Source organism: Nansenia antarctica (genome assembly GCF_963989245.1).
Source record: "Nansenia antarctica genome assembly, chromosome: 9".
NCBI classification, from domain to species: domain Eukaryota; kingdom Metazoa; phylum Chordata; class Actinopteri; order Argentiniformes; family Microstomatidae; genus Nansenia; species Nansenia antarctica.
The window spans coordinates 37,122,663-37,145,162 of NC_137679.1; the positions used below are offsets into that span (position 1 = coordinate 37,122,663).

The 22,500-nt window shown below is 50.7% G+C and overlaps 1 protein-coding gene across 1 annotated transcript in view; it reads left to right on the forward strand.

Moving 5' to 3' along the window:
• fto (FTO alpha-ketoglutarate dependent dioxygenase) overlaps positions 1-10,148 on the forward strand; it is a gene marked incomplete at its 5' end in the record, with an annotated part of 108,507 nt that extends 98,359 nt beyond the window's left edge. Inside the window, 2 exons of the mRNA XM_080539736.1 lie at positions 8,166-8,306; positions 8,762-10,148. Of these exons, the coding sequence (XP_080395862.1) occupies positions 8,166-8,306; positions 8,762-8,768 (148 nt within the window). The 3' untranslated portion in view covers positions 8,769-10,148. The remainder of the gene's footprint in view (positions 1-8,165; positions 8,307-8,761) is intronic.
• Between the last annotated feature and the right edge of the window lie 12,352 nt (positions 10,149-22,500).

A 22,500-nucleotide genomic window follows, 5' to 3' on the forward strand; every position in this document is an offset into this window, starting at 1 on the left:
GTCCGCTCGTAAATATCGCAACCGTGTTGACACTAGGCCGCATTCCATCCCCTAGCCCCGAGGAGGCAGAGTGCGGGCGAGAGGGCCGGGGCGTTGGGTCATTTGTTACGCTGTTAAGCGTCTAATGGGCGTCCACCTGGTTCCAGAGCGGCAGAGGCAGTTTGGGGGGGTGGGTGGGGGGGCCACCTCCTCCTCCTCTGCGCGTCCAGACTGCAATTGTGTTTTATGGCTCCAATTATCCTAGGCTATTTAGCGGCTACCTTGGTGCTTGTGTGTTTTTGTGTGGCATCTGGTTCAGCCCCAGCCCCAGCTCCAGACACACTCAGTCAGCCCACATCAAACACCCAGGGTGTGTGTGTGTGTGTGTGTGTGTGTGTGTGTGTGTGTGTGTGTGTGTGTGTGTGTGTGTGTGTGTGTGTGTGTGTGTTTGTGTGCCCTGATGAGCCCTGCTCTGTCTCTGCCTCCTTCACGGTAAACATTTGCGCTTCGAGCCAACAGCCGCTAGCAGTGACCTTGCGTGCTAGCAGCTTTCTAATAGCATGCTAGTAGCTGGTGTTAGCAGCATGCTAATAGCTTTCTAGTAGCTGTCTAATAGCATGCTAGTAGCGGCGTTAGCAACGTGCTAGTAGCTTTCTAGGAGCATTCTGGTAGCACGCGAAGTACCCCGGTCCTGTGTTCCCACTACAGTAGGAGTCCCGGTGTCTCTCATAAAAAGGTTCCTATTTGTTTCATGTGGTTTAATGAGCAGACCAGACTGCAGCTGGCAGGGGGACCGCACAGCGTCTGCGAGGGTGGCAGGCAGTGGCAGGGGGCAGAGTTCGCCCCACCCAAAGGTACGACGGCATTGTTCCCAGCGTCCCTCGGCTGTGTTGTGGGGGCGCGTGCGTGGGGGGGTGGCTGGTGGAAGAAAGCAGTCCCAGAGCCTCCAGAAGCATTTTTGCGTGTTTTCCACAACCATTAATTAAAGGGAAAGAGTGGATCAGATGTTGGTTTTATTAGCAGAGGGGCTCTTTAAAAGGAATCAAAATGAAAGGAACATATGTCACGCATTTGATGCCCCCCCCCCCCTCCCGCCCCCACCCCGACTCCGCAATCGCCCACCTCACACGCTCGCAAATTGCGCAGTCAGCACCGTCTGCAGACAATAGCGGTCGATTGATCCTGAGGAAATGGCTTCGACGTCGACGTCGGCCCACGTGTGCACGCACACACACACACACACACACACACACACACACACACTGCGACGCGGTAGGCTAGGCTGCAGACATTTGCATTTCACGTGTTCGCTCCTGCTCGCACAGGCAGTACTGAGGACAGCCTGGGACTTTCTGAAGGACCCCTGGAGGCCTGCGTGGGCGGGGGGGGGGGGGGGGGGGGGGGGGGGAGCGATCCCAGGCTCAGGCCCCACACACACACACACCTCGCACCCAGGGCCTCTGTCTAAACACCTCCCTGTTCTCATCTACTGACTACCTACCTGACTCCACCTAGAAGCCTCTCCTTACACAAGGAGCTGGTTGTGTACACAGGCATGCCCGCTTGTCCCCCCCCCCCCCCCCCCCCCCCCACCTGCCTGCTTGCCTACCGCTCCTGCCTCTCTGCCAGTGTCTCTGCGTGTATCTACCTTCGGGGGGGCAGTGTGATTTACGAGACACACGCCTGGTTTTGCATGACTCGTTTGATTGCATTCTCGGCGATGGGGCCCTGCGCCGTGCCAAGGCCATAAAAGGCTCACACCTGCACAGCTCTGAGAAGCAGCTTGAGGAGTAGGAGGAGGAGGAGGAGGAGGAGGGGGAGGAGGAGGAGGAGGAGGGGGAGGAGGAGGAAACAGGTGATCTGAGGCTTTCACACGTCCTCCCTCGGCCATCACACATACGCCATGTCGGTACACACGCACGCAGACACACACGGCCACGGGCTCACACTCACATGTATGCACAAGCACACAAACACACATAATACACACACGCACACACACACACTAGGGATGTAACGACGCATCGCGAGACAGTTGATTATCGCTACAAATATGAGACGATTCGAATCGGTGAAATGAAAAACGAAACGCGATCCTCTTTTAAAGCCGTAAAAACCGACAGCGTTAACAAGCGTTCGTCTCATTACCGTAAATCCTAAACTAAATGTGCTATCATAAAAATTCTGACAGTTCCTGAAAGCAGAGCTGCGCTTTCTACCCATATGTAATTATTACAGTAATTCAAAACACGTAGGTCATGGAGAGCTGAGGAGATTTGAAGAGAGAAGCGGCATTACGAGCGAGCATATTTTAGTGGTGTTTTACGAGCCGTGTTTTTATACTTTTGTGAGTTTGTGTACATGTCACACACACATATATAAACATACATACATACATACATACATACATACATACATGCATACACACACACAGAAACACACACACACACACACCCCTCCCTTTGAAAGGCTTGTCCATCAGTGTGGACCGACCCCACCCCACCTCACCCTACCCATAGATAATGTCCCAATCAAGCTCCACTCACTCCCATCATCCCATGTGGTTACAAACGACCTCCTGTAGCCATAATGCAATAAGTGTTGTCTCCCTCTATCTGTGTACCGGGGTCTTTTTTCACTCTGCTCCGACACAATCGTGCATTTATCAGTGTAATTGCATGAGTGGGAAGCGCTGATCTCGTCTATTACTCTGATTCCCATCCCGTTAAGAGCAGAGGGCCTTTTAATGTACGGCCCCTGACGAGAGGCTACAGCACACAATTACACACTGGCCTGAGATGGACTGTTCTGATGATGGGGAAGATATCCACCTCTTAGAGAGAGAGAGAGAGAGAGAGAGAGAGAGAGAGAGAGGGATGGGGGAGAGGGAGAGAGAGGGTGGGGGGGGGGGGGGGGGGAAACAGCAAAGTGAAGCAGAGGTTAACCATTTTATTTACTTGCAACAGTTTTTATTATTTTTGTTCCCTCCCCCTCCTCTCTTTTCTTTTCTTTATCCGAGCTGCTGAGCGGGGGCCGGTGGGGGGGGGGGCGTGCACGTGCGTGAGAGGAGAGGGGAGGGGAGGGGGGAGAGAAAACGATGGCGAGCGCATTACAGTAAAACGTATTGATTAGGAGCCCAGCGAGCACCATGTTGGTCGTGGAGATGGTGGAATGATGCAATACTTAAAGGAATTTATCCTTTGACTTCTACATTAACCTTTTATTGACTGCTTTGCCTGTTCGTAATTAACACTCACTTTAGCTAAAGTGGTTAGTTGGAGCATGCGGGGGGGGGGGGGGGGGGGGGCATGGCCCTATAGAAGCGCCCCCCCCCCCATAGTATAGTTCAAGTGCAGTGTGCAGTCGAGGGGAGGCCTCTGAGGAATAGCAGGCAGATAGAATCCCAGATACCTTTTACATTAGCATACCATTTGAGCTGGGCCTGGCCCGGGTATAGGGTTTCAGGGCAAATTGAAATGAGTGATTGTATTGCCAATCTCTCCTGACCGAGCTAGCGCCAGACGGGATAGTTAGCCCATATCTGTCTCAGGTTAATCCACTGGAACACTGGAGACTCACAAACACTCCTGCCTCTTCTCTCTTTCTCTCTCTCTCTCTCTCTCTCTCTCTCTCTCTCTCTCTCTCTCTCTCTCTCTCTCTCTCTCTCTCTCTCTCTCTCTCTCTCTCTCCCCCTCAACCCTTTGTCTTTCACCCTACGTTTAACAGGCTGTGTTTGCTAGGGGAAATTGCCGCATTGAGATTGTGTGTGTGTGTGTGTGTGTGTTTGGCGCTGTGGTTCTGGCAGCATTTCTATGAACCAAGAGAGCTCACGGTGTCGTAGTGGATATTGACATATTTAATTGAATTTAAACAGTGCTATTGTACTTGTATTGGTACTGGATATGGTACTTGCGACAATTGTATGTTTTGTATAATCATTAAGATATGTGTTAGCCTCAAAACAGCCTCAATTCTTCGTGCCATTGATTCCCACAAGATGTTGGAAACATTCCTTTGAGATTCTGGTCCATGTTGACATGATTGCATCACGCAATTCCTGCAGGTTTTTCGGGTGCACTTTCAAGCTGTGAATGTCATTTTCTACCACATCCCAAAGGTGTTCTATTGGATTTAGAGCTGGTGACTGGGAAGGCCACTGAAGAACACTGAACTCATTGTCATGTAAAAGTAGTTTGAGACGACTTTTGCTTTTGACATGGTGCATTATCATGCTTAGGATGCATTAGATGATTGAATGGTATTAATGGGCCCAAAGTGTGCCAAAAAAAACATTCCCCGCACCATTACACCACCTGAATGAATGAGGTGTGCCGGTGTTCCTAATAAAGTGTCCAGTGAGTGTATGAATCTTTCCCTTCAGACCGATTCGTATTAGATTCGATACGGTTCAATTCAACATTAAATCAAAGTCAAAACACTACTCTTCCAAACAAGTCACTGTTTTTATTTCCACACAATTATTCAGTGCATTGCTTTGAACTTGTAAAAGCTTGTCACGAACTAAGATAGCATCTTAAAACATCTCCCACATCTGTGTGTTCTTACGGTTTCCGTGACGATATGCCATCTTTTCAAACGTGTTGACAGGTCGGCGGTAATGCCCGAGTACTTGATGCCTTTGTACTTGATTCTACAAAGTTTGCAAATCGCAACAACGCTTCGGTCCAGATTGAAGATTTAGAACCCGAAGTGTTTCCAAACTCTCGACTTCTGTCCTCCCAAATTTTATCCAGCTCAAAGGACAATAGTTGTTGTTGTAGTTTTTTAGTTGTTGGTGGTCACAATGAACAAAACAGATACCGTAAAACTCCTACTAAATGCCCAGTCTCTGATAACAGCCTGATTCAATGCAGTTGTTAAAGCAAAACCACCTGGGCTGTTATTGGACTTGGCTTTAGGGTCGATAGCAAAGACGGTGAAAGGGCCGGCTCTATTTTTGGCAAGAGGTAAGAGAGTTGTGGGGATGACGCTGCCCAACATGAAACCAGCCACATTAATAATGTGTTATGTGATTGTGATTGCCGTATCAGTTTATGGCGGTTTGGCGTCTTCGAACCGGTGCAGCTGTACTGATTCACATCAACGCATCAGAGAATTGTTACACCCCTAGTATATATATTTATATATTTATATATATATATATATATCTATCAGCTCTATGTCATCAGCCTCTCCAGATAGTTTACCCTGGTTACCCCGTCATCCTTAGTGATGGCGGCAGAACCAGGCCAGTGTTTCTATACACACACACCCCTCCATGAATACTTCATCAGCTCAAATCAAAGGGCTGCATTCCCATGGCCTACAGTGTCCATGCTCTGATGTCAGCTGAACGTGTGTTGTGTGTGTGTGTGTGTGTGTGTGTGTGTGTTTGTGTGTGTGTGTGTGTGTGTGTGTCAGTGTGTGTCTGTGTGTATGTGTATGTGTATGTGTGTGTGCGTGTGCATGTGCCTGTGTGTGTGTGTGTGTGTGTGTGTGTGTGTGTGTGTGTGAGTGTCTGTGTGTGTCTGTGTCTGTGTCTCTGTGTGTGAGTGCGTGCGCGTGTGCGCGTACAGTATGTGTCTGTGTCGTTTCGGAGCCCCGCTTATTCTCCAGCTGGATGAGTATGCCGGGCGCGTCCCTCCTCTGAAGTGCCGCTTCCTTTAATTCGCACCCCTAAATAAATAATGAGAACATTTAAACACACGGCTCGTCGCGAAGCCCCAAGGTCGCCTAATCGTATTATTTATGAAGTGATGTGCTACATAATGGTACTTAGCGCATGTTAACAGATGCTATTATCAGAGCCCTGATCTGAAGCGTGGAAGATATATTGGAATGTTCTATGGTAATACCCTCGCTCCTCTCTGGCTGTAATGTACTACCTACGGAGGGCCGGCCAGCCCAGGCTGAAGTGGGGCACTTAGCCCGAGAGCTGCTCAGCCATTAAGTGGCCCCCGGTAAAATATATCTAACCGCAAATTGTGGCCGACGACTGGCTGTCCCCTGGCCACTCTTAAGAGCCTCCAGCCCCCCCCAACCCACCACCACCACCACCCACACCCACCGTCACATCCATAACACACACACACACCCACACCCACACACACACCCTCCCTGTTAGGGACCACAGAGACATAAGAGGGTGGGGTGGGATGATGTGGTGAGGTGTCTGAGGTAGGGATGAGGTTTGTGTTGGGTGGGTGGGTGGGTGTGGGTAATGGGAGGGGGGAGGGGGGTGTCGGGGGGGGGGGGGTTGGCTGGGTGTGTGGGCGGTGTGGTGTCCAGACAGACCAGACCTTTTTAATAATGTCTGAGTGTGGCGTATCACTGGCCTCTCTCCTGGCTGGAGGGAGTAGTTACCCCTCCCTCCCTCCCTCCTCTTTCACCTTCCCCCCATCTCCCCTTCCACCTTCCCTCCCTCCCCCCCATCTCCCCTTCCACCTTCCCTCCCTCCCCCCCATCTCCCCTTCCACCTTCCCTCCCTCCCCCCCATCTCCCCTTCCACCTTCCCTCCCTCCCCCCCATCTCCCCTTCCACCTTCCCTCCCTCCCCTCCCATCTCCACTCCCACCTCTCCCCTCCCACCTTCCCTCCCTCCCCTTGCTCTTCCAGGTCAGAGGTCACCTTCATCTGTCACCGTGGAGACAGCCGATTTACGGTGACAGCCCCCAAACCGCCACAGAGTCACCTCAGCAAACGTTTACACTGACGATTTGACAAAGACCGTGACTCACGATGCTTTTGGGAGCCTTCTGGGGGGGGCGGGGGCTTCCAACAGAGGTGGAAAACAGAGTCAGACTCCAACTTATTAATCATCTCTCTGCAGAAACATCATTTAATAACATCAAAGGGCTGTTTTCTCTCTCTCTCTCTCTCTCTCTCTCTCTCTCTCTCTCTCTCTCTCTCTCTCTCTCATCCTAGCTGTAATAAAGGAGTTCCAGTGAAACCATCTGGCGTTGTGTCAGATGACTGGAGCATTAATCACTGTACATGATACATACCCTGCATTCTCCTCAGGTTGATACACACTACACCACATACCTGTGTACAGAAGCATGTCCCTGACTCATCACCTCTCTGAGAGATCACCTACCACGCCGAGCCTGGCCTGGGGACAGACAGACAGAGATATCTAGACAGACAGACAGAGGATATCTAGACAGACAGACAGACAGACAAACAGATATTGTAAGCAGACAGGCAGGCACACCCACACATACAGTACTCCCACACACTCACACTCACACACACACACACACACACGCACACGCACACACACACACACACACGCACACACACACACACACACACGCGCACACACACACACACACACACACACACACACTCTCTCTGCCCTACACTTACAGGGTCTAATTAGGGCCCATTCTCATTGGGAGCCATAAAGAGGAGAGGAAACACACAAGCCGACAGCCCCCTGGTCAAACATGCACTGCCCTGTGTGTTTAGGGAAAACAAACAACACACACACACACACAAGAAGAACACACACCACTGACCTGCCATTTTGTCATCCATCCTCTTCAAATTCTCTGTCTGTCACTTAAATAAAGACCAGATAACCATCTCATATCTGCTTGTCATAAAGTGTGACTCCCTCACATGAGAGTGTTGTCATGCTGTTATGTAGAGGTGTGTGTGTGTGTGTGTGTGTGTGTGTGTGTGTGCGTGCGTCTTGTGGTGATGATTAGCAGACATTGATTTATGTACCATCTATATACAGGGTTCCCACGGGTCCTTGAAATCCTCAAATGTTTGTGAATTTGAGATTTTTTTTTTTTTTTAATCGACATGGGTCATTGAAAGTGCTTGACTTACCCTCTCTCTCTCTCTCTCTCTCTCTCTCTCTCTAAAAAAACATATAGGTAACATGTAGAAGGGAATAAAACAACCATCCTAGTTACTAAGGTTCATTCGTTAGCTAGATTTTAAACCGACATAACGCCGTTAGATTTGAAAAACGTTCATGGTCATTCCTATTATATACATTCTCATCTAGATCTGTCTCAAACTGTGCCATGGTGGGCCCTTGAATTTCAAGGAATTGAGTCTTGAAAGTCCTTGAAAGGTGCTTGAATTTGATGTTTCAGAAGGTGTGAGAACTCTGTATCTACGGTTGTCAGTCAGGAGTTGACCCGTCCTGTTGGTTCTGTGTCGTCCCTCCAGGTGCCACTCCAGCCTGGCCCAGACCCTGCCCCCAGAGGAGGCCCCCGTGGACCGGCCCTTCTGGGCCGACGACGACCCCGCCATGCCCCTGCCCTTTGACCTGGCTGACATCATCAACCGGGTGGAGTCTCTACTCTGGAGGTGGGGCGGAAAAAAAACACACACTTTTTAGGAGTGTTAGTTAAATTCACAAACACACTCAAGCACGCACACACGCGCGCACACACACACACACACACACGCATGCATGCATAAACACACAAGCACACACACACTCACACACACACACACACACACACTGTAAATAACAGTGCCCTTACTGACTCATAAATATGCTTTAATGATCCGGTCCTTCTAGCATTTGGACTCTACAGACATTACTCTCCGTTATACTGCACACACCCCCCCCCCCGTCATAGACAACCTTATGTTTCTGGCTCCCCCTGTCCTGCCTGTCCTAACTGCAGCGTGTGGCCAGGTCTTAAACCGGCTCCGCCTGCGCTGTGACATCTCAATGACCAGCCGTTGTACGGATCTGCCTCCTGATTGGCTGTGAACGGACGGATGACCGGGCTGTGCTTCCTCCCCTCTGTCAGGATGTGAAGGACGGATGGATGGGTGGCCGCCGAGAGACGGAGAGAGGGAAAGAGAGAAAGAGAAGAAAGAGAGACCCCCACCATCGCTTCGCCCTCCCCCCCACCCCCCCGCCTCCCCTCCCGGACGGCCCCCCCATCAGCTGGGACAGACCACCAAGGACAGGGGCCGACCTGCTCTTCGTGGACGTCCTCTGGTTTTGGGGGGTTACACAGTGTTACACAGCTCCACCCTGACCCCCACCTCACCCCCACCTCACCCCCCAGCTCCGACTAGCTTTGTCCGGCCGCGACGGGACGATAGGACCCCCCGAGTAGTGCTTTGTTAACCACGCGATAGCTAGCAACGGTATCCGACCTCACCGAGGTCTAACATTCGGCACTTGCGGAGGATAATTAGCATTCAATATCTAGGTATTTATTATTTCAGTAATGTACTCAGTGCAAGCTTATCACATTTAACCAGCTTCGTGTACGGAACCGACACACAGAATAGTCATCAGACATTTAGCTGTTAACCGCTTCGACACAGAGGTTCTAATCCATGGTGGTGCTGTAGAGTCTTTGAAGTCATCATCACTTCACCTGTATTGTATTGCATAACCAGAACTTTTACTGTTCAGAATGACATTACCAAAGATGGATTGTGTTAACGAGGTGTGTGTGTGTGTGTGTGTGTGTGTGTGTGTATCTGTGTCTGTGCGTCTGTTTCTGTGTGTGCACGCATCTGGATGTGTGCGCGTCTGTCTGTGTGTGTGTGTATGTGTGTGTCTTTGTGTGCATGTGTGTGTCTATTTCTGTGTGTGTGTCTGCATGTGTGTGTGTGTGTGTGTGTGTGTGTGTGTATGTGCACGTGCGTGCGTGCGTCCGCGTGTGTGTGCGTCCGTGTGTGTGTGTGTGTGTGTGTAGCAGCATGATAGAGCGTAGCTATGCTAGCAGCGAGACCAGGAGATGTTTGTGCTAGAGAGGAAGGAGAGAGAGTGAGGCGGGGCGTCTCTGTGCTCGGCGCTGATGAAAGCCAGGGCTGATACAGAGACCCCGGAACAGAAACGCCGCTATTCATAATTACAGCTGTTCAATCGCTTTTAATTACTCTTAAAAACCGTGTAGAGCACCACTTTCCCTGTAACGCTGCGGGCCGGGAGAGACATCCACGACTTCTGACAAAAATCTGCTTTGAAAAAAGCGGGGGGGAAAAGTTACAAAAAAGAAGAAGAAAAAGGGTGGAAAAAAGAGGGCGCTTGTCGAAGGCGAGTAGCCCTCTTTTTGATTTCTCTCTCGATCTTGCCCGTCATGATGTAGTAACGCTGTACCATTTTCAATAAATAAATAAAATAATGCAGTCTCTTTTTCTTCCGTTCTTCTTTTTTTTCCCATTTCTTTCTCTCTCTTTTTTTTCTTTTTTTTTTCTTTCTTCAAAATGGTTTAATGGTTGCCAAATGTTGTTCTCTTGCTTATTTGTTGTTGCTTATAAGTTGCTGTATGTTTTTAGGAGAGATTGTAGAACTGGCAGTATTGTTGAGTTTCACTCCTCTGCTGCGTACTCCACAGCTTGTCTATCTAAAGCAATAGGAATGGCAGTAAATAAAACAACACTGTTTTATCACCCTGTGCTCTCTGTGTCCTTTTTATCACCACTGTGTGTCACCTCTGGCATTGTGTGTGTGTGTGTGTGTGTGTGTGTGTCTGTATGTCTGTGTGTCTGTGTGTCTGTGCGTGCCTGTATTCGTTTGTGTGTCTGTGTCTGTGTGTGTGTGTGTGTGTGAGCTTGTGTGTGTCTGTGCATGCCTGTATTCTTTTCTGTGTGTGTGTGTGTGTGTGTGTGCGTGTGCGTGCGCGCACACGAGTGTGTCTGCGTCCGTGTCCTCGTGTGTCTCCCCGGTGTGTTTGCCAGGCCGCGCGAGTACATCTGTGTGTGTGTTTTACCTTTCCCAGGGAGTATTTGAGCAGTGTATCCAGACTCATTTGTCAGGCTGGTGTGAGTTACAGGGCTCTGGCCTGGCCCTCTCACGGCCCCCCTCACCACCAGATAGATGGGATGGACCCCCTGGCAGCCCTCTGTACAAAGGCCCGTTATTTACTGGGCTGAGCCTTTCTCACTGGTAAACAAATTAGCCTGAGTGTGTGTCGACATGCACGGCCGTGCTCTCCCTCCGAACCCTGCTCCCCTCTCGGTCTCCTCCAGAACCATCTAGTACCAAGCTCTTCTAATGTGACAGACGGGTCTTTGTTTTTTTGCCTGTCTACAACCCATTTTCACACGGTTACTTAGCCGAACCGAACTGAGCTGTGCTGGCCTGTGCTGGACTGGGCTGGGCTGGACCGTGCTGGGCGGGCTATGCAGCTGTTTTAACCGTGCTAGGACAGAACCGTGACAGCCCAGTTCAGCTCAGCTCAGCTCAGGGGTGTGAAGAGGAGTGTTAGTTCACTCCTGCTGCTAATAATGGCCTCTCCCTCTGGCTGTGTCTAGGGAAGGCTTGTTAGGCTTACACAACCAATATAAGCCTCACACACACACACACATACACACACACACACACACACACTCACACACACACACACACACAGACACACACAGACACACACAGACACACACACACACAGACACACACACACACACACAGACACACACACACACATTTGTAGAGGCCTGCTTCACTGGTCTACCAGCATACCTGATGTCATGTTTCCTTGCTTCCTTCCCAGAATGGATCTTAATCTTTGTGTGTGTGTGTGTGTGTGTGTGTGTGTGTGTGTGTGTGTGTGTGTGTGTGTGTGTGTGTGCTCGCACACGACAATACATCACGGTTTTACCTAACTGTACCTTTACCTTGGGATAACTCCCGCTCAAACCCCACTGAAACACACTGAGCTCCGGGGATTTCACAGTACAGTACCCTGTATGTACCCGGAACAAAAGAACAGCATAGTCACCCTCTTTCTCTCTTTCTCTCTCTATGATCCTTCAATGAACCGGCTGGATTAGTAGAACAAACCAGAGCTGACTGATTGATGGATGTGTGCGGGATGATGAAGTGGAGCCATTGTTCTGTGGGTTTCCCCCCCCAACTGTCCACAGTCTCAGAGGTCGGCCATGTTAACTACTTCCTGTACTGGCTGAGTGACTGAGTGATGGATGGTTTCTAACACACTGTCCCTGGGGCTGTGTGTGTGTGTGTGTGTGTGTGTTTGTTGGGGAGGGGGGGGGGGTGATCCACTTGAGGAGACAATTACGCACCACTGAAGAGAGGTACAGGTATGCATTGTTCTGGCTTAGGGGGGGTGGGGGGGCTTTGTAGGGGTTGGGGGGGTCAGCAAAACAGAAACCCTCCCTCAATTAGGACAACAATAGGTAGGCGCAAGGGGAGATAAAATAACCAGGTGCGTGTGTGTTGGAAAAAGTATCGGTTTGGGGATCATATCCCTGTCATGTGTCTAAGGATGGGGGTTAGGGGTGTGCGTGTGTGTGTGTGTGTGTGTGTGTGTGTGTGTGTGTGTGTGTGCCCGTGCGTATGTGTCTGTGTGTGTGTGCGCATTCCTGTGTGTGTGTGCATGCAAGTGTGTGTGTACATGTAAGTGTGTGTGTTTTAAGTGCCCAGACTGGTGTGAGCCCTAGGGGCAGAGAGGCAGTAGTAATTGTAGGAGCAGGGTAGATAGCATCACAACTCTAGGGCCACTGAGGGCCATGGGATGGTCTCTGGTCGTTAGTCAAACACAGACAAACAGCAGTCAACACCGCCACTGCACTGACTTGATTGATTCTGCAAGTCATTGCCTCAGTTACTCTCAATGGTGTGTAACAATGTTGGGTCGTTGTGCTAAGGGTCATAAAAAGTGTGAAATGACCAATGGACCTATCGCTAAGCCACACTCGAAAATGCAGAAGACTCAGACAAACAACTCGCTAATATCTGATGGTGAAAAGCTTCTAGACTCTTTTTTTTTTTTTAAACATGTCTATTACTTGCTGTGGTAAATCAGAAATCAGAAATTTGCCAACTCCCGCCATTGTAAGTCATTGAATGTCATTCAGTCACGTTCGGTCAGTCATTCACTGTCAGTGAAGCGTTGTTTGTTTGTCCGAGTTTTAAAAAGGGACATGGCTTAGCAAAAAGTCCATTGAAATGGTTTCTGGTTCCCCCCTATGAACACACATACTGTTCAACATGGAGTGTATGTGGAAAGCATCCAACACAAGCATCCAACACACATGGGAAAACAGCACACACATAATGTTTTGGGCTTCATCAATCAAGTGACTTGTCATACGTCACGTAAAAGAAAAAACAACTTAATTTGATTTTTTTTTCTCGTCTCCCGTTCCTTCATTGCCTTATCCATGGACTCTCTCTTTCTCTCTCTCTCTCGCTCTCTGATCTCCTCTCTTCAACTCTTCTCTCCACTACCCCTATGCCTGACTAGTGAGTGGGTTATAGCCCATGACAGCAGCTCCCCAGTGCAGCCCCTCAAGTGTGTATGTATGTGTGTGTGTGTGTGTGTGTGTGTGTGTGTGTGTGTGTGTGTGTGTGTGTGTGTGTGTGTATGTATGGTGGTGGGAGAGGGGAGCCTCCACATGGGATAAACACATCATGCAGGTGGGGATTCTGTGTTTCTGTTCAGAATGAGTGGGCTGTCAAAACCATGAGCTCTGTGCCCCTCTGGTCATTACTAAAGCCCCTGTACACAGCATCTCAACACATACACACCCATGCACACACACACTCACACACACACACACACACACACACACACACACACACACACACACACACACACACATATGCACACACCTACTCTCTGTCATTCTGTATCTTACTCACTCTCTCTCTCACACATATACACACACACACACACACAATGTCTTTCTGTATCTCCCTCACACACCCACATACACGCACGCACACACACACACACACACACACACACACAGTTCTTCTCCCCACCTCCCGCTGTGCCTCCAGTCTGGCTGGGCCCAACACGGGGTCAGTAGGGTTGCTGACTGCCAAAGCTGCTTTTCAAAGAGTCAAACAGCCCGTCCGATCCGCTCCCCGTCCTCTGAGTGAGTGTCTGCGCACCACTTCTGACACTTCCACCAGCGCTCAGTTCACTAAGTATCAGGATTAATGTGCTGGAGAGATGTTTCTGGGAGTGTAAGTGTTGTTGATGTTGTCGGTGTTGATGTATTTATGTCGTTGTTGTTGTTGTTGTTGTTGTTGTGATCCCAGCAGCTGAGTCGTTTTAATGAGCTCCAGAGGGGAGGGGGTTCTGGGGGGGCTTGGGGTTGGTGTGTGTGTGTGGGGGTGGGGGTGGGGGTGGGGATGCGGGGGCGCAGATCAAACAGTGGCATAGTTGGATGTTGGATCTGGAGCATGTTTGGACCTCTGTGTCCTGGCTCTGGTCACCAGCCCGTCTGTCCTCTAAGCACCCCCCCCTACCCCCTGCCCCCCCCCACCCCCCAACCCCCTCCATCTCTCCCCCACCCCCACCCCCTCCCCCTCCCCCCCCCCAGCCTTGATCTCCAGTCACGGCTCTGAAGTCCCTCTCTCTGACCCACTTTTGCTCGCCGGGGCCTGGTGGACCCTGTCTGTGGACCGGTCCGGCCCTCCCTGGACCCCACTGGCACCAACAGCCCCCCGCTCCAATCATCTCCTCTCCCATCATCACAGTCCCGGTCACCCCTCAGCTCCTCTGGCCTCTGAATCCCTGTCTCTCTTTACCCCTCCCCTCCCCTCCCACCCCCCCCCCCCATCCACTCACTCTCACAGCTTCATCCTAACTAGGCTAACGCTAACACCCTGTCCCGTCCCCCCGTCCAGAAGTCACACACTGTGGCCGTTTGTGCTGACTTTTATGTTTTCACTTCCTTAGCGTTAGCATTAGCCTAGTTAGCGCCGTGCCATCTCCATTAGGGGAATTAGAACGGCTTCTGCTTCTCCCGAAAACGTTACATCTCGGCCAAAAAGCGGCGAGCAGGGGCCAGCCACGGAGTCATCTGCATCTCATTTAAAATGGATGAAAGGCTTTTTTGATATCACTGGCCTCTCGCTCGATGCCCCCCCAGACCGCCCCTGTCCCCCCTGTCCCCCCTGTCCAACAAAGAAAAACAACCTAAGTGAACATCCTCCTTTTAGAGGCTAGAAGCGGTATGAGTTTCCCTAGAGTGAGAACAACGCCTGACGCGGCGCTTTTAAAACCTAATCAGCCGCGTGGAATTAGCAGAGACAAGCCACTGCACCTTCCTCTTTCTCTCTATCGCTCTCTCTCTCTCTCTCTCCCTCTCTCTCTCTCCGCTTTCTCACGGTTATCATGTTTAATGCATCTCCTGGACACAGATGCCATGAAAGCCTAGGCTATTAGGCAAGCATTAAGATGTTTTGATAGCGCAGAGAGGTGGAGGACGAACAGAGGGAGGGAGGGAGGGAGGGAGGGAGAGACTGAGGCGGGGGAGGGAGGGAGAGAGGAAGGGTGGATGGTGTGATGTATTCATCAGAAGAGGCACTCACCTTATCTGCTCCAACCTTGAAGATCGATCTGCAGCTGGTGACACACACACACCGTCACACACCTCCACGGCGGCAACAGCAACGCCACACTTTGATTGACAGCTCCTCAAATGAGGGGCTGAATCGCTCTGGGCTCTGGCCCCCTCTGAAATAACTCTGGGCCGTCAAATTACCTCCAGAGGGCTGGCCGACACCTCCGCCTCAGGGAGGGGAGATCTATTTATTTGTCTGTTTATTTGCTCGGTTTAAATATTTGGTGGTGGAAAATATTGAATTTTTTGTCCCCCGGTCAAAGTCCCCCTCATATTTAGTTAATAAAGAGCAGAGGAGGTTGTTTGCTGAGGAAAGTGCATGATGGGGGACTTTATTTGAGGGAGTCCTCGGAGAGACCACATGACCTTTCTCTCAGCCAGGCGATGCTGTGTACACTGAGCTGAGCTTCCACTGAGTGTCTCTCCACCCCCCCCCCCCCTCTACTTCTCCCCCCTCTCTATCTCTCCCCCCTCGCTACTTCTCCCCCCTCTCTATCTCTCCCCCCTCTCCACCTCCCTCAGCCTCACTCTTCCCCATCTCTCCCCCCCCTCTATACCTCTCCCAAACTCCCCCCCCAACCTTGCTGTCCTCCGTCTATTCTTCTTTCTCTCTCTGTTGTTTTTTCTTCACCCTCTCTGTCTGTTTCGCTCTCTCTCTCTCACCCCCCCTCCCCCTCCCCCTCCCCATCCCCCCCCTCTCCCCTCCTGCCCTGCTCTATTTGACTGGAGACTTGAGAAGGAGTCCTCTCTGGATTCTGCTGGCTGCGTCCAGGTTAAACTCCTAATTGCCTTTCAGTAGGTGGTTTAAGGCAGCCGGCTCACGGAGGCTCATGTGGTCCCAGTGCTGGGCTGGCAGGGAGGGTTATTGGGGATGAGTTGTCCCGTGTTGGATTAGCGGCGCGGCGCTGGCCAATGATAAAGCTCATTAATATAGATGATGTTGATGACCTCTGACAGCAGTCGTGGCTCAGCCCTGCTCCCTCCTGGAGCTCCGCCATGATCCTCCTCCTCCTCCTACTCCTCCTCTGCTCTCCACTCCTCCCTCTGTCTTCTAACTCTCCACTCCTCCTCCTTCTGTCTTCTACCTCTCTACCTCTCCACTCCTCCCTCTGTCTTCTACCTCTCTACCTCTCCACTCCTCCCTCTGTCTTCTACCTCTCTACCTCTCCACTCCTCCTCCTCCTACTCCTCCTCTGCTCTCCACTCCTCCCTCTGTCTTCTAACTCTCCACTCCTCCTCCTTCTGTCTTCTACCTCTCTACCTCTCCACTCCTCCCTCTGTCTTCTACCTCTCTACTTCTCCTTCTGTCTTCTACCTCTCTACCTCTCCACTCCTCCTCCTCCCTCTGTCTTCTACCTCTCCACTCCTCCTGTTTTCTTTGTCTTCTACCCCTGTATCTGTACCACCCTCCCTCTCTCCCTCTCTCTCCCTCTCTCTCCCTCTCTCCCTCTCTCTCTCTATCCAACCACAACACCCGTGTGCCCGCGCCGCCCGATCGAACCTCCTTCCCACCACAACCCCCATAAGCCCCTTCTCTCCTCTCCTCCGTAATGCCTTTCTGCCACTAAAATCAAACCGCTAACGCGCCCGCGCGGCTAATCAATGGGATCGATGCCGCAATGCCTCCGCTTATAAATCTGTTGTCAGCGACGCTCTGCTCGCATGTAAGCAGGCCCAACCCAGCCCACTCCCCTCCCCCCCATCTCCAACCCCCCACCACCCCTCCACACCACGACCCCTCCTAGTCAAAACAAAAGCAGGGGCCGTGTTAGCCGCTGTTGGGGTCCACTCAGCTCCAAGACACTCAGCTAGCTCCCGGTCCGGTCCGAAACCCGACCAGTCATTTCATAAGGCCGTATTAGTGAGTTAATACCCCTGTCTCCGTGCCCCACCCTGCCATTGATTCCTGTTTAAAAGGCTATGGTTAGTCAATACCACCTCCTCCTTCTCCATCTGTCTCTATTTGCTAATAAATAAAGTGGAGAGCATTGACAGGGCTGGCCCGAAGCCTGTAAAAGCATGCATGCTAATGAGGACCAGGGCCCTTGCGGCCAATGAAGGAGAGGAGGGGAGGGAGGGGGGATGGAGGGGGAGGGAGGGGAGGGGGCACACTCAAGCCTCTACAATACCACTGCACTCCAATCATGGTAATTGCTCCGGCAGGCCAGTTGTTGTTTAACATCGCTCATCAGACGAGAGGCGCTTTACTTCGGTCGCATGGATTTTTCTTTCTCTTTTTTTTTTTCTCTCTCTCTCTCTTTTTTTTTTTTTTTTTTTCACGGGCCCTGTTTTTTTTTCTGTGTAGGTCAGCTCTTAAGGTCGTGTCTGGTCATTTGTCAGAGCGCCGCGGCCCCCCCGCCAGCCCCAGCACTCCGTCATCGTGATCAATTATGGTTGCTCATTGCTACATTTATTTTAAAAGCCGTTCAATCTTTTTTTTCTCTCTCTTTCTCTCCCCCCCCCCCCCCCCCCCCGCTGGTTTAGCAATATCTACATATGTACAGAGAAAATTAATGGTCATATTAATACAGATGGAAGAAAACAAAAATCCATACTTTCAAAACAAAACAAATCTCGGTATGAAAACAAAGATCCGGCGTGAGCCGCGCCACCGCACACCGCCTGCAGCCCCGCGCCGGTTCTGTTCTGCTCCTGACAGTCGGCTTCCTCTGGGCCGCCGTGGCGCTGACATGCGGGGGCCCGGCGCCTCCGCCTCAGAACAACACTGGACTGCTGTGTCATCTCTGACCCGGGAAATACCCATGACCCCCCGGGGTTGGGGGTGGGGGGGGCCGAGGGAGTGGGCTCTGACACTCAGGTGAGACCGGAGGTCAAAGGTCATGTGTCCAGTGTGTCAGACATGCTGGCCAGGAAGTGGGGCGCCTCCCCTATGGGGGGACGGACGGACTAACGGACGGACGGACAGACTTTTTTGGACACACCTCTCATAAGCAACTCTACCTTGGACTCCCACATCGGGTCGGTATGTACTGTAGGGTTCATGCTTGTCCCCCCCCTGCCCCCCACCCCTGCTCCCCCCCCCCCCCCCCCCCCCCCGCCCAGCAGCCTCATGACGGGGTGTGAGGACTGTGAAAACAGCAGCAGCAGCAGCGTGGAGGTGGTACCACTTCCTTCCTCTTCCTCCGTCTGAAACAAGAACAAGAAGGCCTCGCCGTCCGGATCAAACCCTCCTCAGCGGGCGGCCCGGTCCTGCCTGCTCAGAGGTAAACACGGGGGGGGGGGGGGGGGGGGCACACGTTAAAGTATCAGTCTTCAGTCTCCTCAAGCTCAGAGGTTTATTATATTACACCCCTGTTCTTACAACCTGTGTGTGTGTGTGTGTGTGTGTGTGTGTGTGTGTGTGTGTGTGTGCGCGTGTGTGTGTGCGCGTGTGTGTGTGCACATGCGCGTATGTGTGTTCCCGCACATTTGCTGGAGTGTGTTGTTAGTTCCCTGTAATTTCCTAGTGTTTATTTGGAATCTATCATGTCCCCGTGATGCTATGAAAAGGCCAAACACGTTGCTTGTCACAGTGCTGCCGTCACCACGGCTCTGCGCTTTGAAACAGGGAAATAGGACTGGACGTGATTGGTTGATTGCTAGTGTTCTTTCGGCAGAGAACAAAGCGAAGGGAGCTGAAGTGAAAGACTAGGACTAACTTCAATCATCCCCCTCTTCTTAGAGAAGACCGGCAGTTTTCACTCTGCTCTCTTCTCTTTTTTTTGCCTCCTCCTCCTCCTCCTCCTCGTCTTCCTTCTCCTCTCTCTCTCTCTCTCTTTTCTTCTCCTCTCTCTGTCCGGGGAGTCATTATTGCTTTGGTAAATATTTCATAGCCCTCAATACCTCAGCACACAGGCACCTGCCAGCCTCTCCTCTCCTGTCTGAGACAGACACGGGCCAGGGATAGACAGATCAAAATGAGAGAAGGAGGGAGGGAGGGAGGGAGGGAGGGAAGGGAGGAGTGAGTGAGTCCACTCGCTCCTGGCCTGCCCATCATACATTTACATTAGCAGTGATCTGGGGGCTTTTCTCTATATACTGTAGGTTTCTTCTTAACAGAGTTCTTTCACATACACACACACAAAAGGAAAGATTCCCTGGATGTTGTCAATCTGTGCCCAACAACGTTTTGCTTTTCTGAGGCCTTTTTTTCCCCACCCCCAAGCTTTTTTCTCTCTCTCTCTCACATGAAAGGTAAGAGGTTCAGACGCTGTTTTGCTAGGGAGAGAGGGAGGGAGGGAGGGAGTGAATACTAACCTTCTTCCTCCCTGCTCTGACCTTGAAGAGGCCTGTAAGCTGCACCTCCACTCCCTCTCTATCTCTCTCTCTCTCTCTCTTTTTCCCAGCCCACCTGTTTACTTTGACTGGGTTACAGAGAGGTCTCGCATCACCTGCGGTGTCCTCCCTCCCTCCCTCCCTCCCTCCCTTCCCTCCCTCCTTCCCTCCTTGTCTTTCTGACTTTTTTTATTTTATTTATTTTTTGCTTTGAAGGGACTCTAAAGGATGAAGTTGAGGATGAAATATTCATTCTGGATTTAAGCACTTTAAGTTGGTAGAGAGTTGGGGCTACCTGGCTGCCACTGAGTCTTGACTTCATGAATAAATGGTCAATGGCCAGCCTCAGAGGCAGCCCGTCCACGCCTGGAGCTGCCAACGGGGTGCCGAGGCCTTAAATATGGATAAGCTCTGAAATGCCTCTGAACACATCCCTACATCGTCTGTATAATGTGTAAGGCTCACCCCGCTACACGTTGCCGGGAAACTAAGAATGTATCGTGTAATGTCTGCAGTATACCAGGGGAAATAATACAAGGTTATGAGTAGATCATATCTGAGAAAGTGTTAGGTTGTTAGGCCCAAGACATTATGCGAACATTATTGGTTGACCGCTGTTGAGAAAACACTTGTCTTGATTCCGTTACAAAGAGAAGCACGAGTTGTTTCCTTCGTGTTCTCCCATGTTCCAGACCCTCTGCACCAGGAAACCAGAATGAGTCCGTAACAAATGTTTTGGCTTCTGTCTGAACTTTCGGAGCAGGCGAGCTGCTTGCCAACAACGGTAGTGTGTTTGCGTTCCCAGAGACCCCCTGGGAGGACAACCTCTGACCTTCCGGACGGAGAGGGGCGGCCAGTTCCTCTCTTTTACTTAGAAAAAAGAAAAAAAAGAAGGAAAAAAATGTCTTATGGAATTACATTCGCTCCCCCATTGTGATTAGGATAAGAAAAAATAAGGAAGAAATAAGGCTTTAGTACGATTTATAGAATAAATCCTGTTTCATTTTAGAGTCTCTAAGATATGGCTACTAGCGCTCTGGCTAGGCCCGGCAGCTAGCGAACGCAATAATCTTCAGGTGACAGAAGGGGTCCCTGAGGATAACGGAGGTGCTCACATAGAAGATTCGGCCACCTCCGGTGAGGGAGGGGGAGTTCAGCTTGGGTCGCGGCCCAATTTGGGCCTTGGGAGATGGGGGGGGTGCGGAGGGTGCTAATACCCCCGAGCCCTGGAGCTGCCGTGGAGGGGCCGTAATTCAGCAGAGGAAGTGGGGGGTGACACAGGCTGCAGGACGTGCTGATACTGACTGCTGCTGGTATAATGCGCCTGACTGTTCCAAGAGGAAGGGCCACATCAGTGGTGGACATCTCTACTACCCCTAAGGGTCTCTGGAGATTACCGCTACAGGGAGACAAGAGGAGAGCCACTGCTGGTGTCCCTCCTGCTCACCAAGGCCACTTCTGGTTCAAGGGAGGCTAGGCTGGTCGGGAGAAATCCGAGGTTATTATGATAGTGAATGGTATCAAAGATGTATGTATGTATTCCATGCATTACAGTGATGAGCCCATTCTCCGATTTCTACCTCCACCAGCCTCTCCTATTCTGGCTGTCCTGCCCTGTGCCAAACATCGACTCTCTATGCTCGGTGAGGTCTTTCACAATGTGTACTATTCATTTTTATGTGAAACCATACTCTTATATAATACATGCAGATTTAGCTGACACTTTAATCCAAAGTAATTTACAATACAGTGAGTGCATGCATGTTTTGTATATATGGTCCCGGCAGGAATCAAACCCACACACTCATTGTCCTAGATGTAGATGACTCTTAGTAGACGACTACCTGGTATTTACAAGTCATTAACAGGATGGATGAGAAGAGTAACTGGATGTTGTTATTGCTGTACATTAGTTTGGTACATTACTTCTGTACTTTAGTTCTCGACATTATTTCTGTACTTTAGTTCTGTACTTTCGGGGCCTCTGGTCGATGCACACATCCAGAGCACTATTTGTTCCATGTATTTTCTGAAGATCGGACAGCACTTGTTAGCTGTCAGCCTTGTGATGCACTCAGGTATTCTCTCACTTATTGATGGGATGGGTGCTGGAATTAGAAGCACAAGACACACAACTCTTGTGAAACTTTCTTAAGAGCCCTCCATATACTGTATATCTATCTCCATTGTGTGTGTGTGTTTGCGTGTGTGTGTGTGTGTGTGTGTGTGTGTGTGTGTGCGTGTGTGTGTGTGTGTGTGCGTGTGTGTGTGTGTCTGTATGTGCGCGTGTGCGCTCGTGTGCGTGTGTGTGCGCATCTATATTTGTGTGTCCGTGTTTGTGTGCCTGTTTATGTGTATGTGTATGTGTGTGTGTGTGTGTGTGTGTGTGCGTGTGTGTGTGTGTGTGTGTGTGTGTGTGTGTGTGTGTGTAGACAGAGAGAAAAAGACAGGGTCCATGCTCATTATTCTTTCTCTTTCTGTCTCCTGTCTTAGCGTGTTAGCTATTATCTCGGGGCATTACCAGTGTAGCTGCCTCCACAGATCAGCGCCCTGATAAGGCTGAGATAAATGGAAAGTTTGGCCACTGGACATAGGTCAAGCATTGTTCTTCTGCTGTTTTCCTGTTGTTGTTTTTTCGAAGCAAAGGTGCAAGAAAATAGCCTCTGCATTTAATGAACTTATTGATTTCAATTTCTCCGAGTTTTTCCTCCCCGCCTGATACTCTCTTGAAGTTTCACCCAGGCAGCTGGGACTAGCCTTGCCTGGCCATAAATTAGTAACTATTTTTGTTGTGTTGGGGGTTTTGAGATACAGGCTCTGTGTGCTATCTTGGATATGCTGTTTTTAAATGTGTTAAAAGCTGCTGTGTTAAGATGGATGCTGCCTCTCTGTGTGTTTTCCTGAGTGGCTTAGCGCACACCTGTCCCTGACA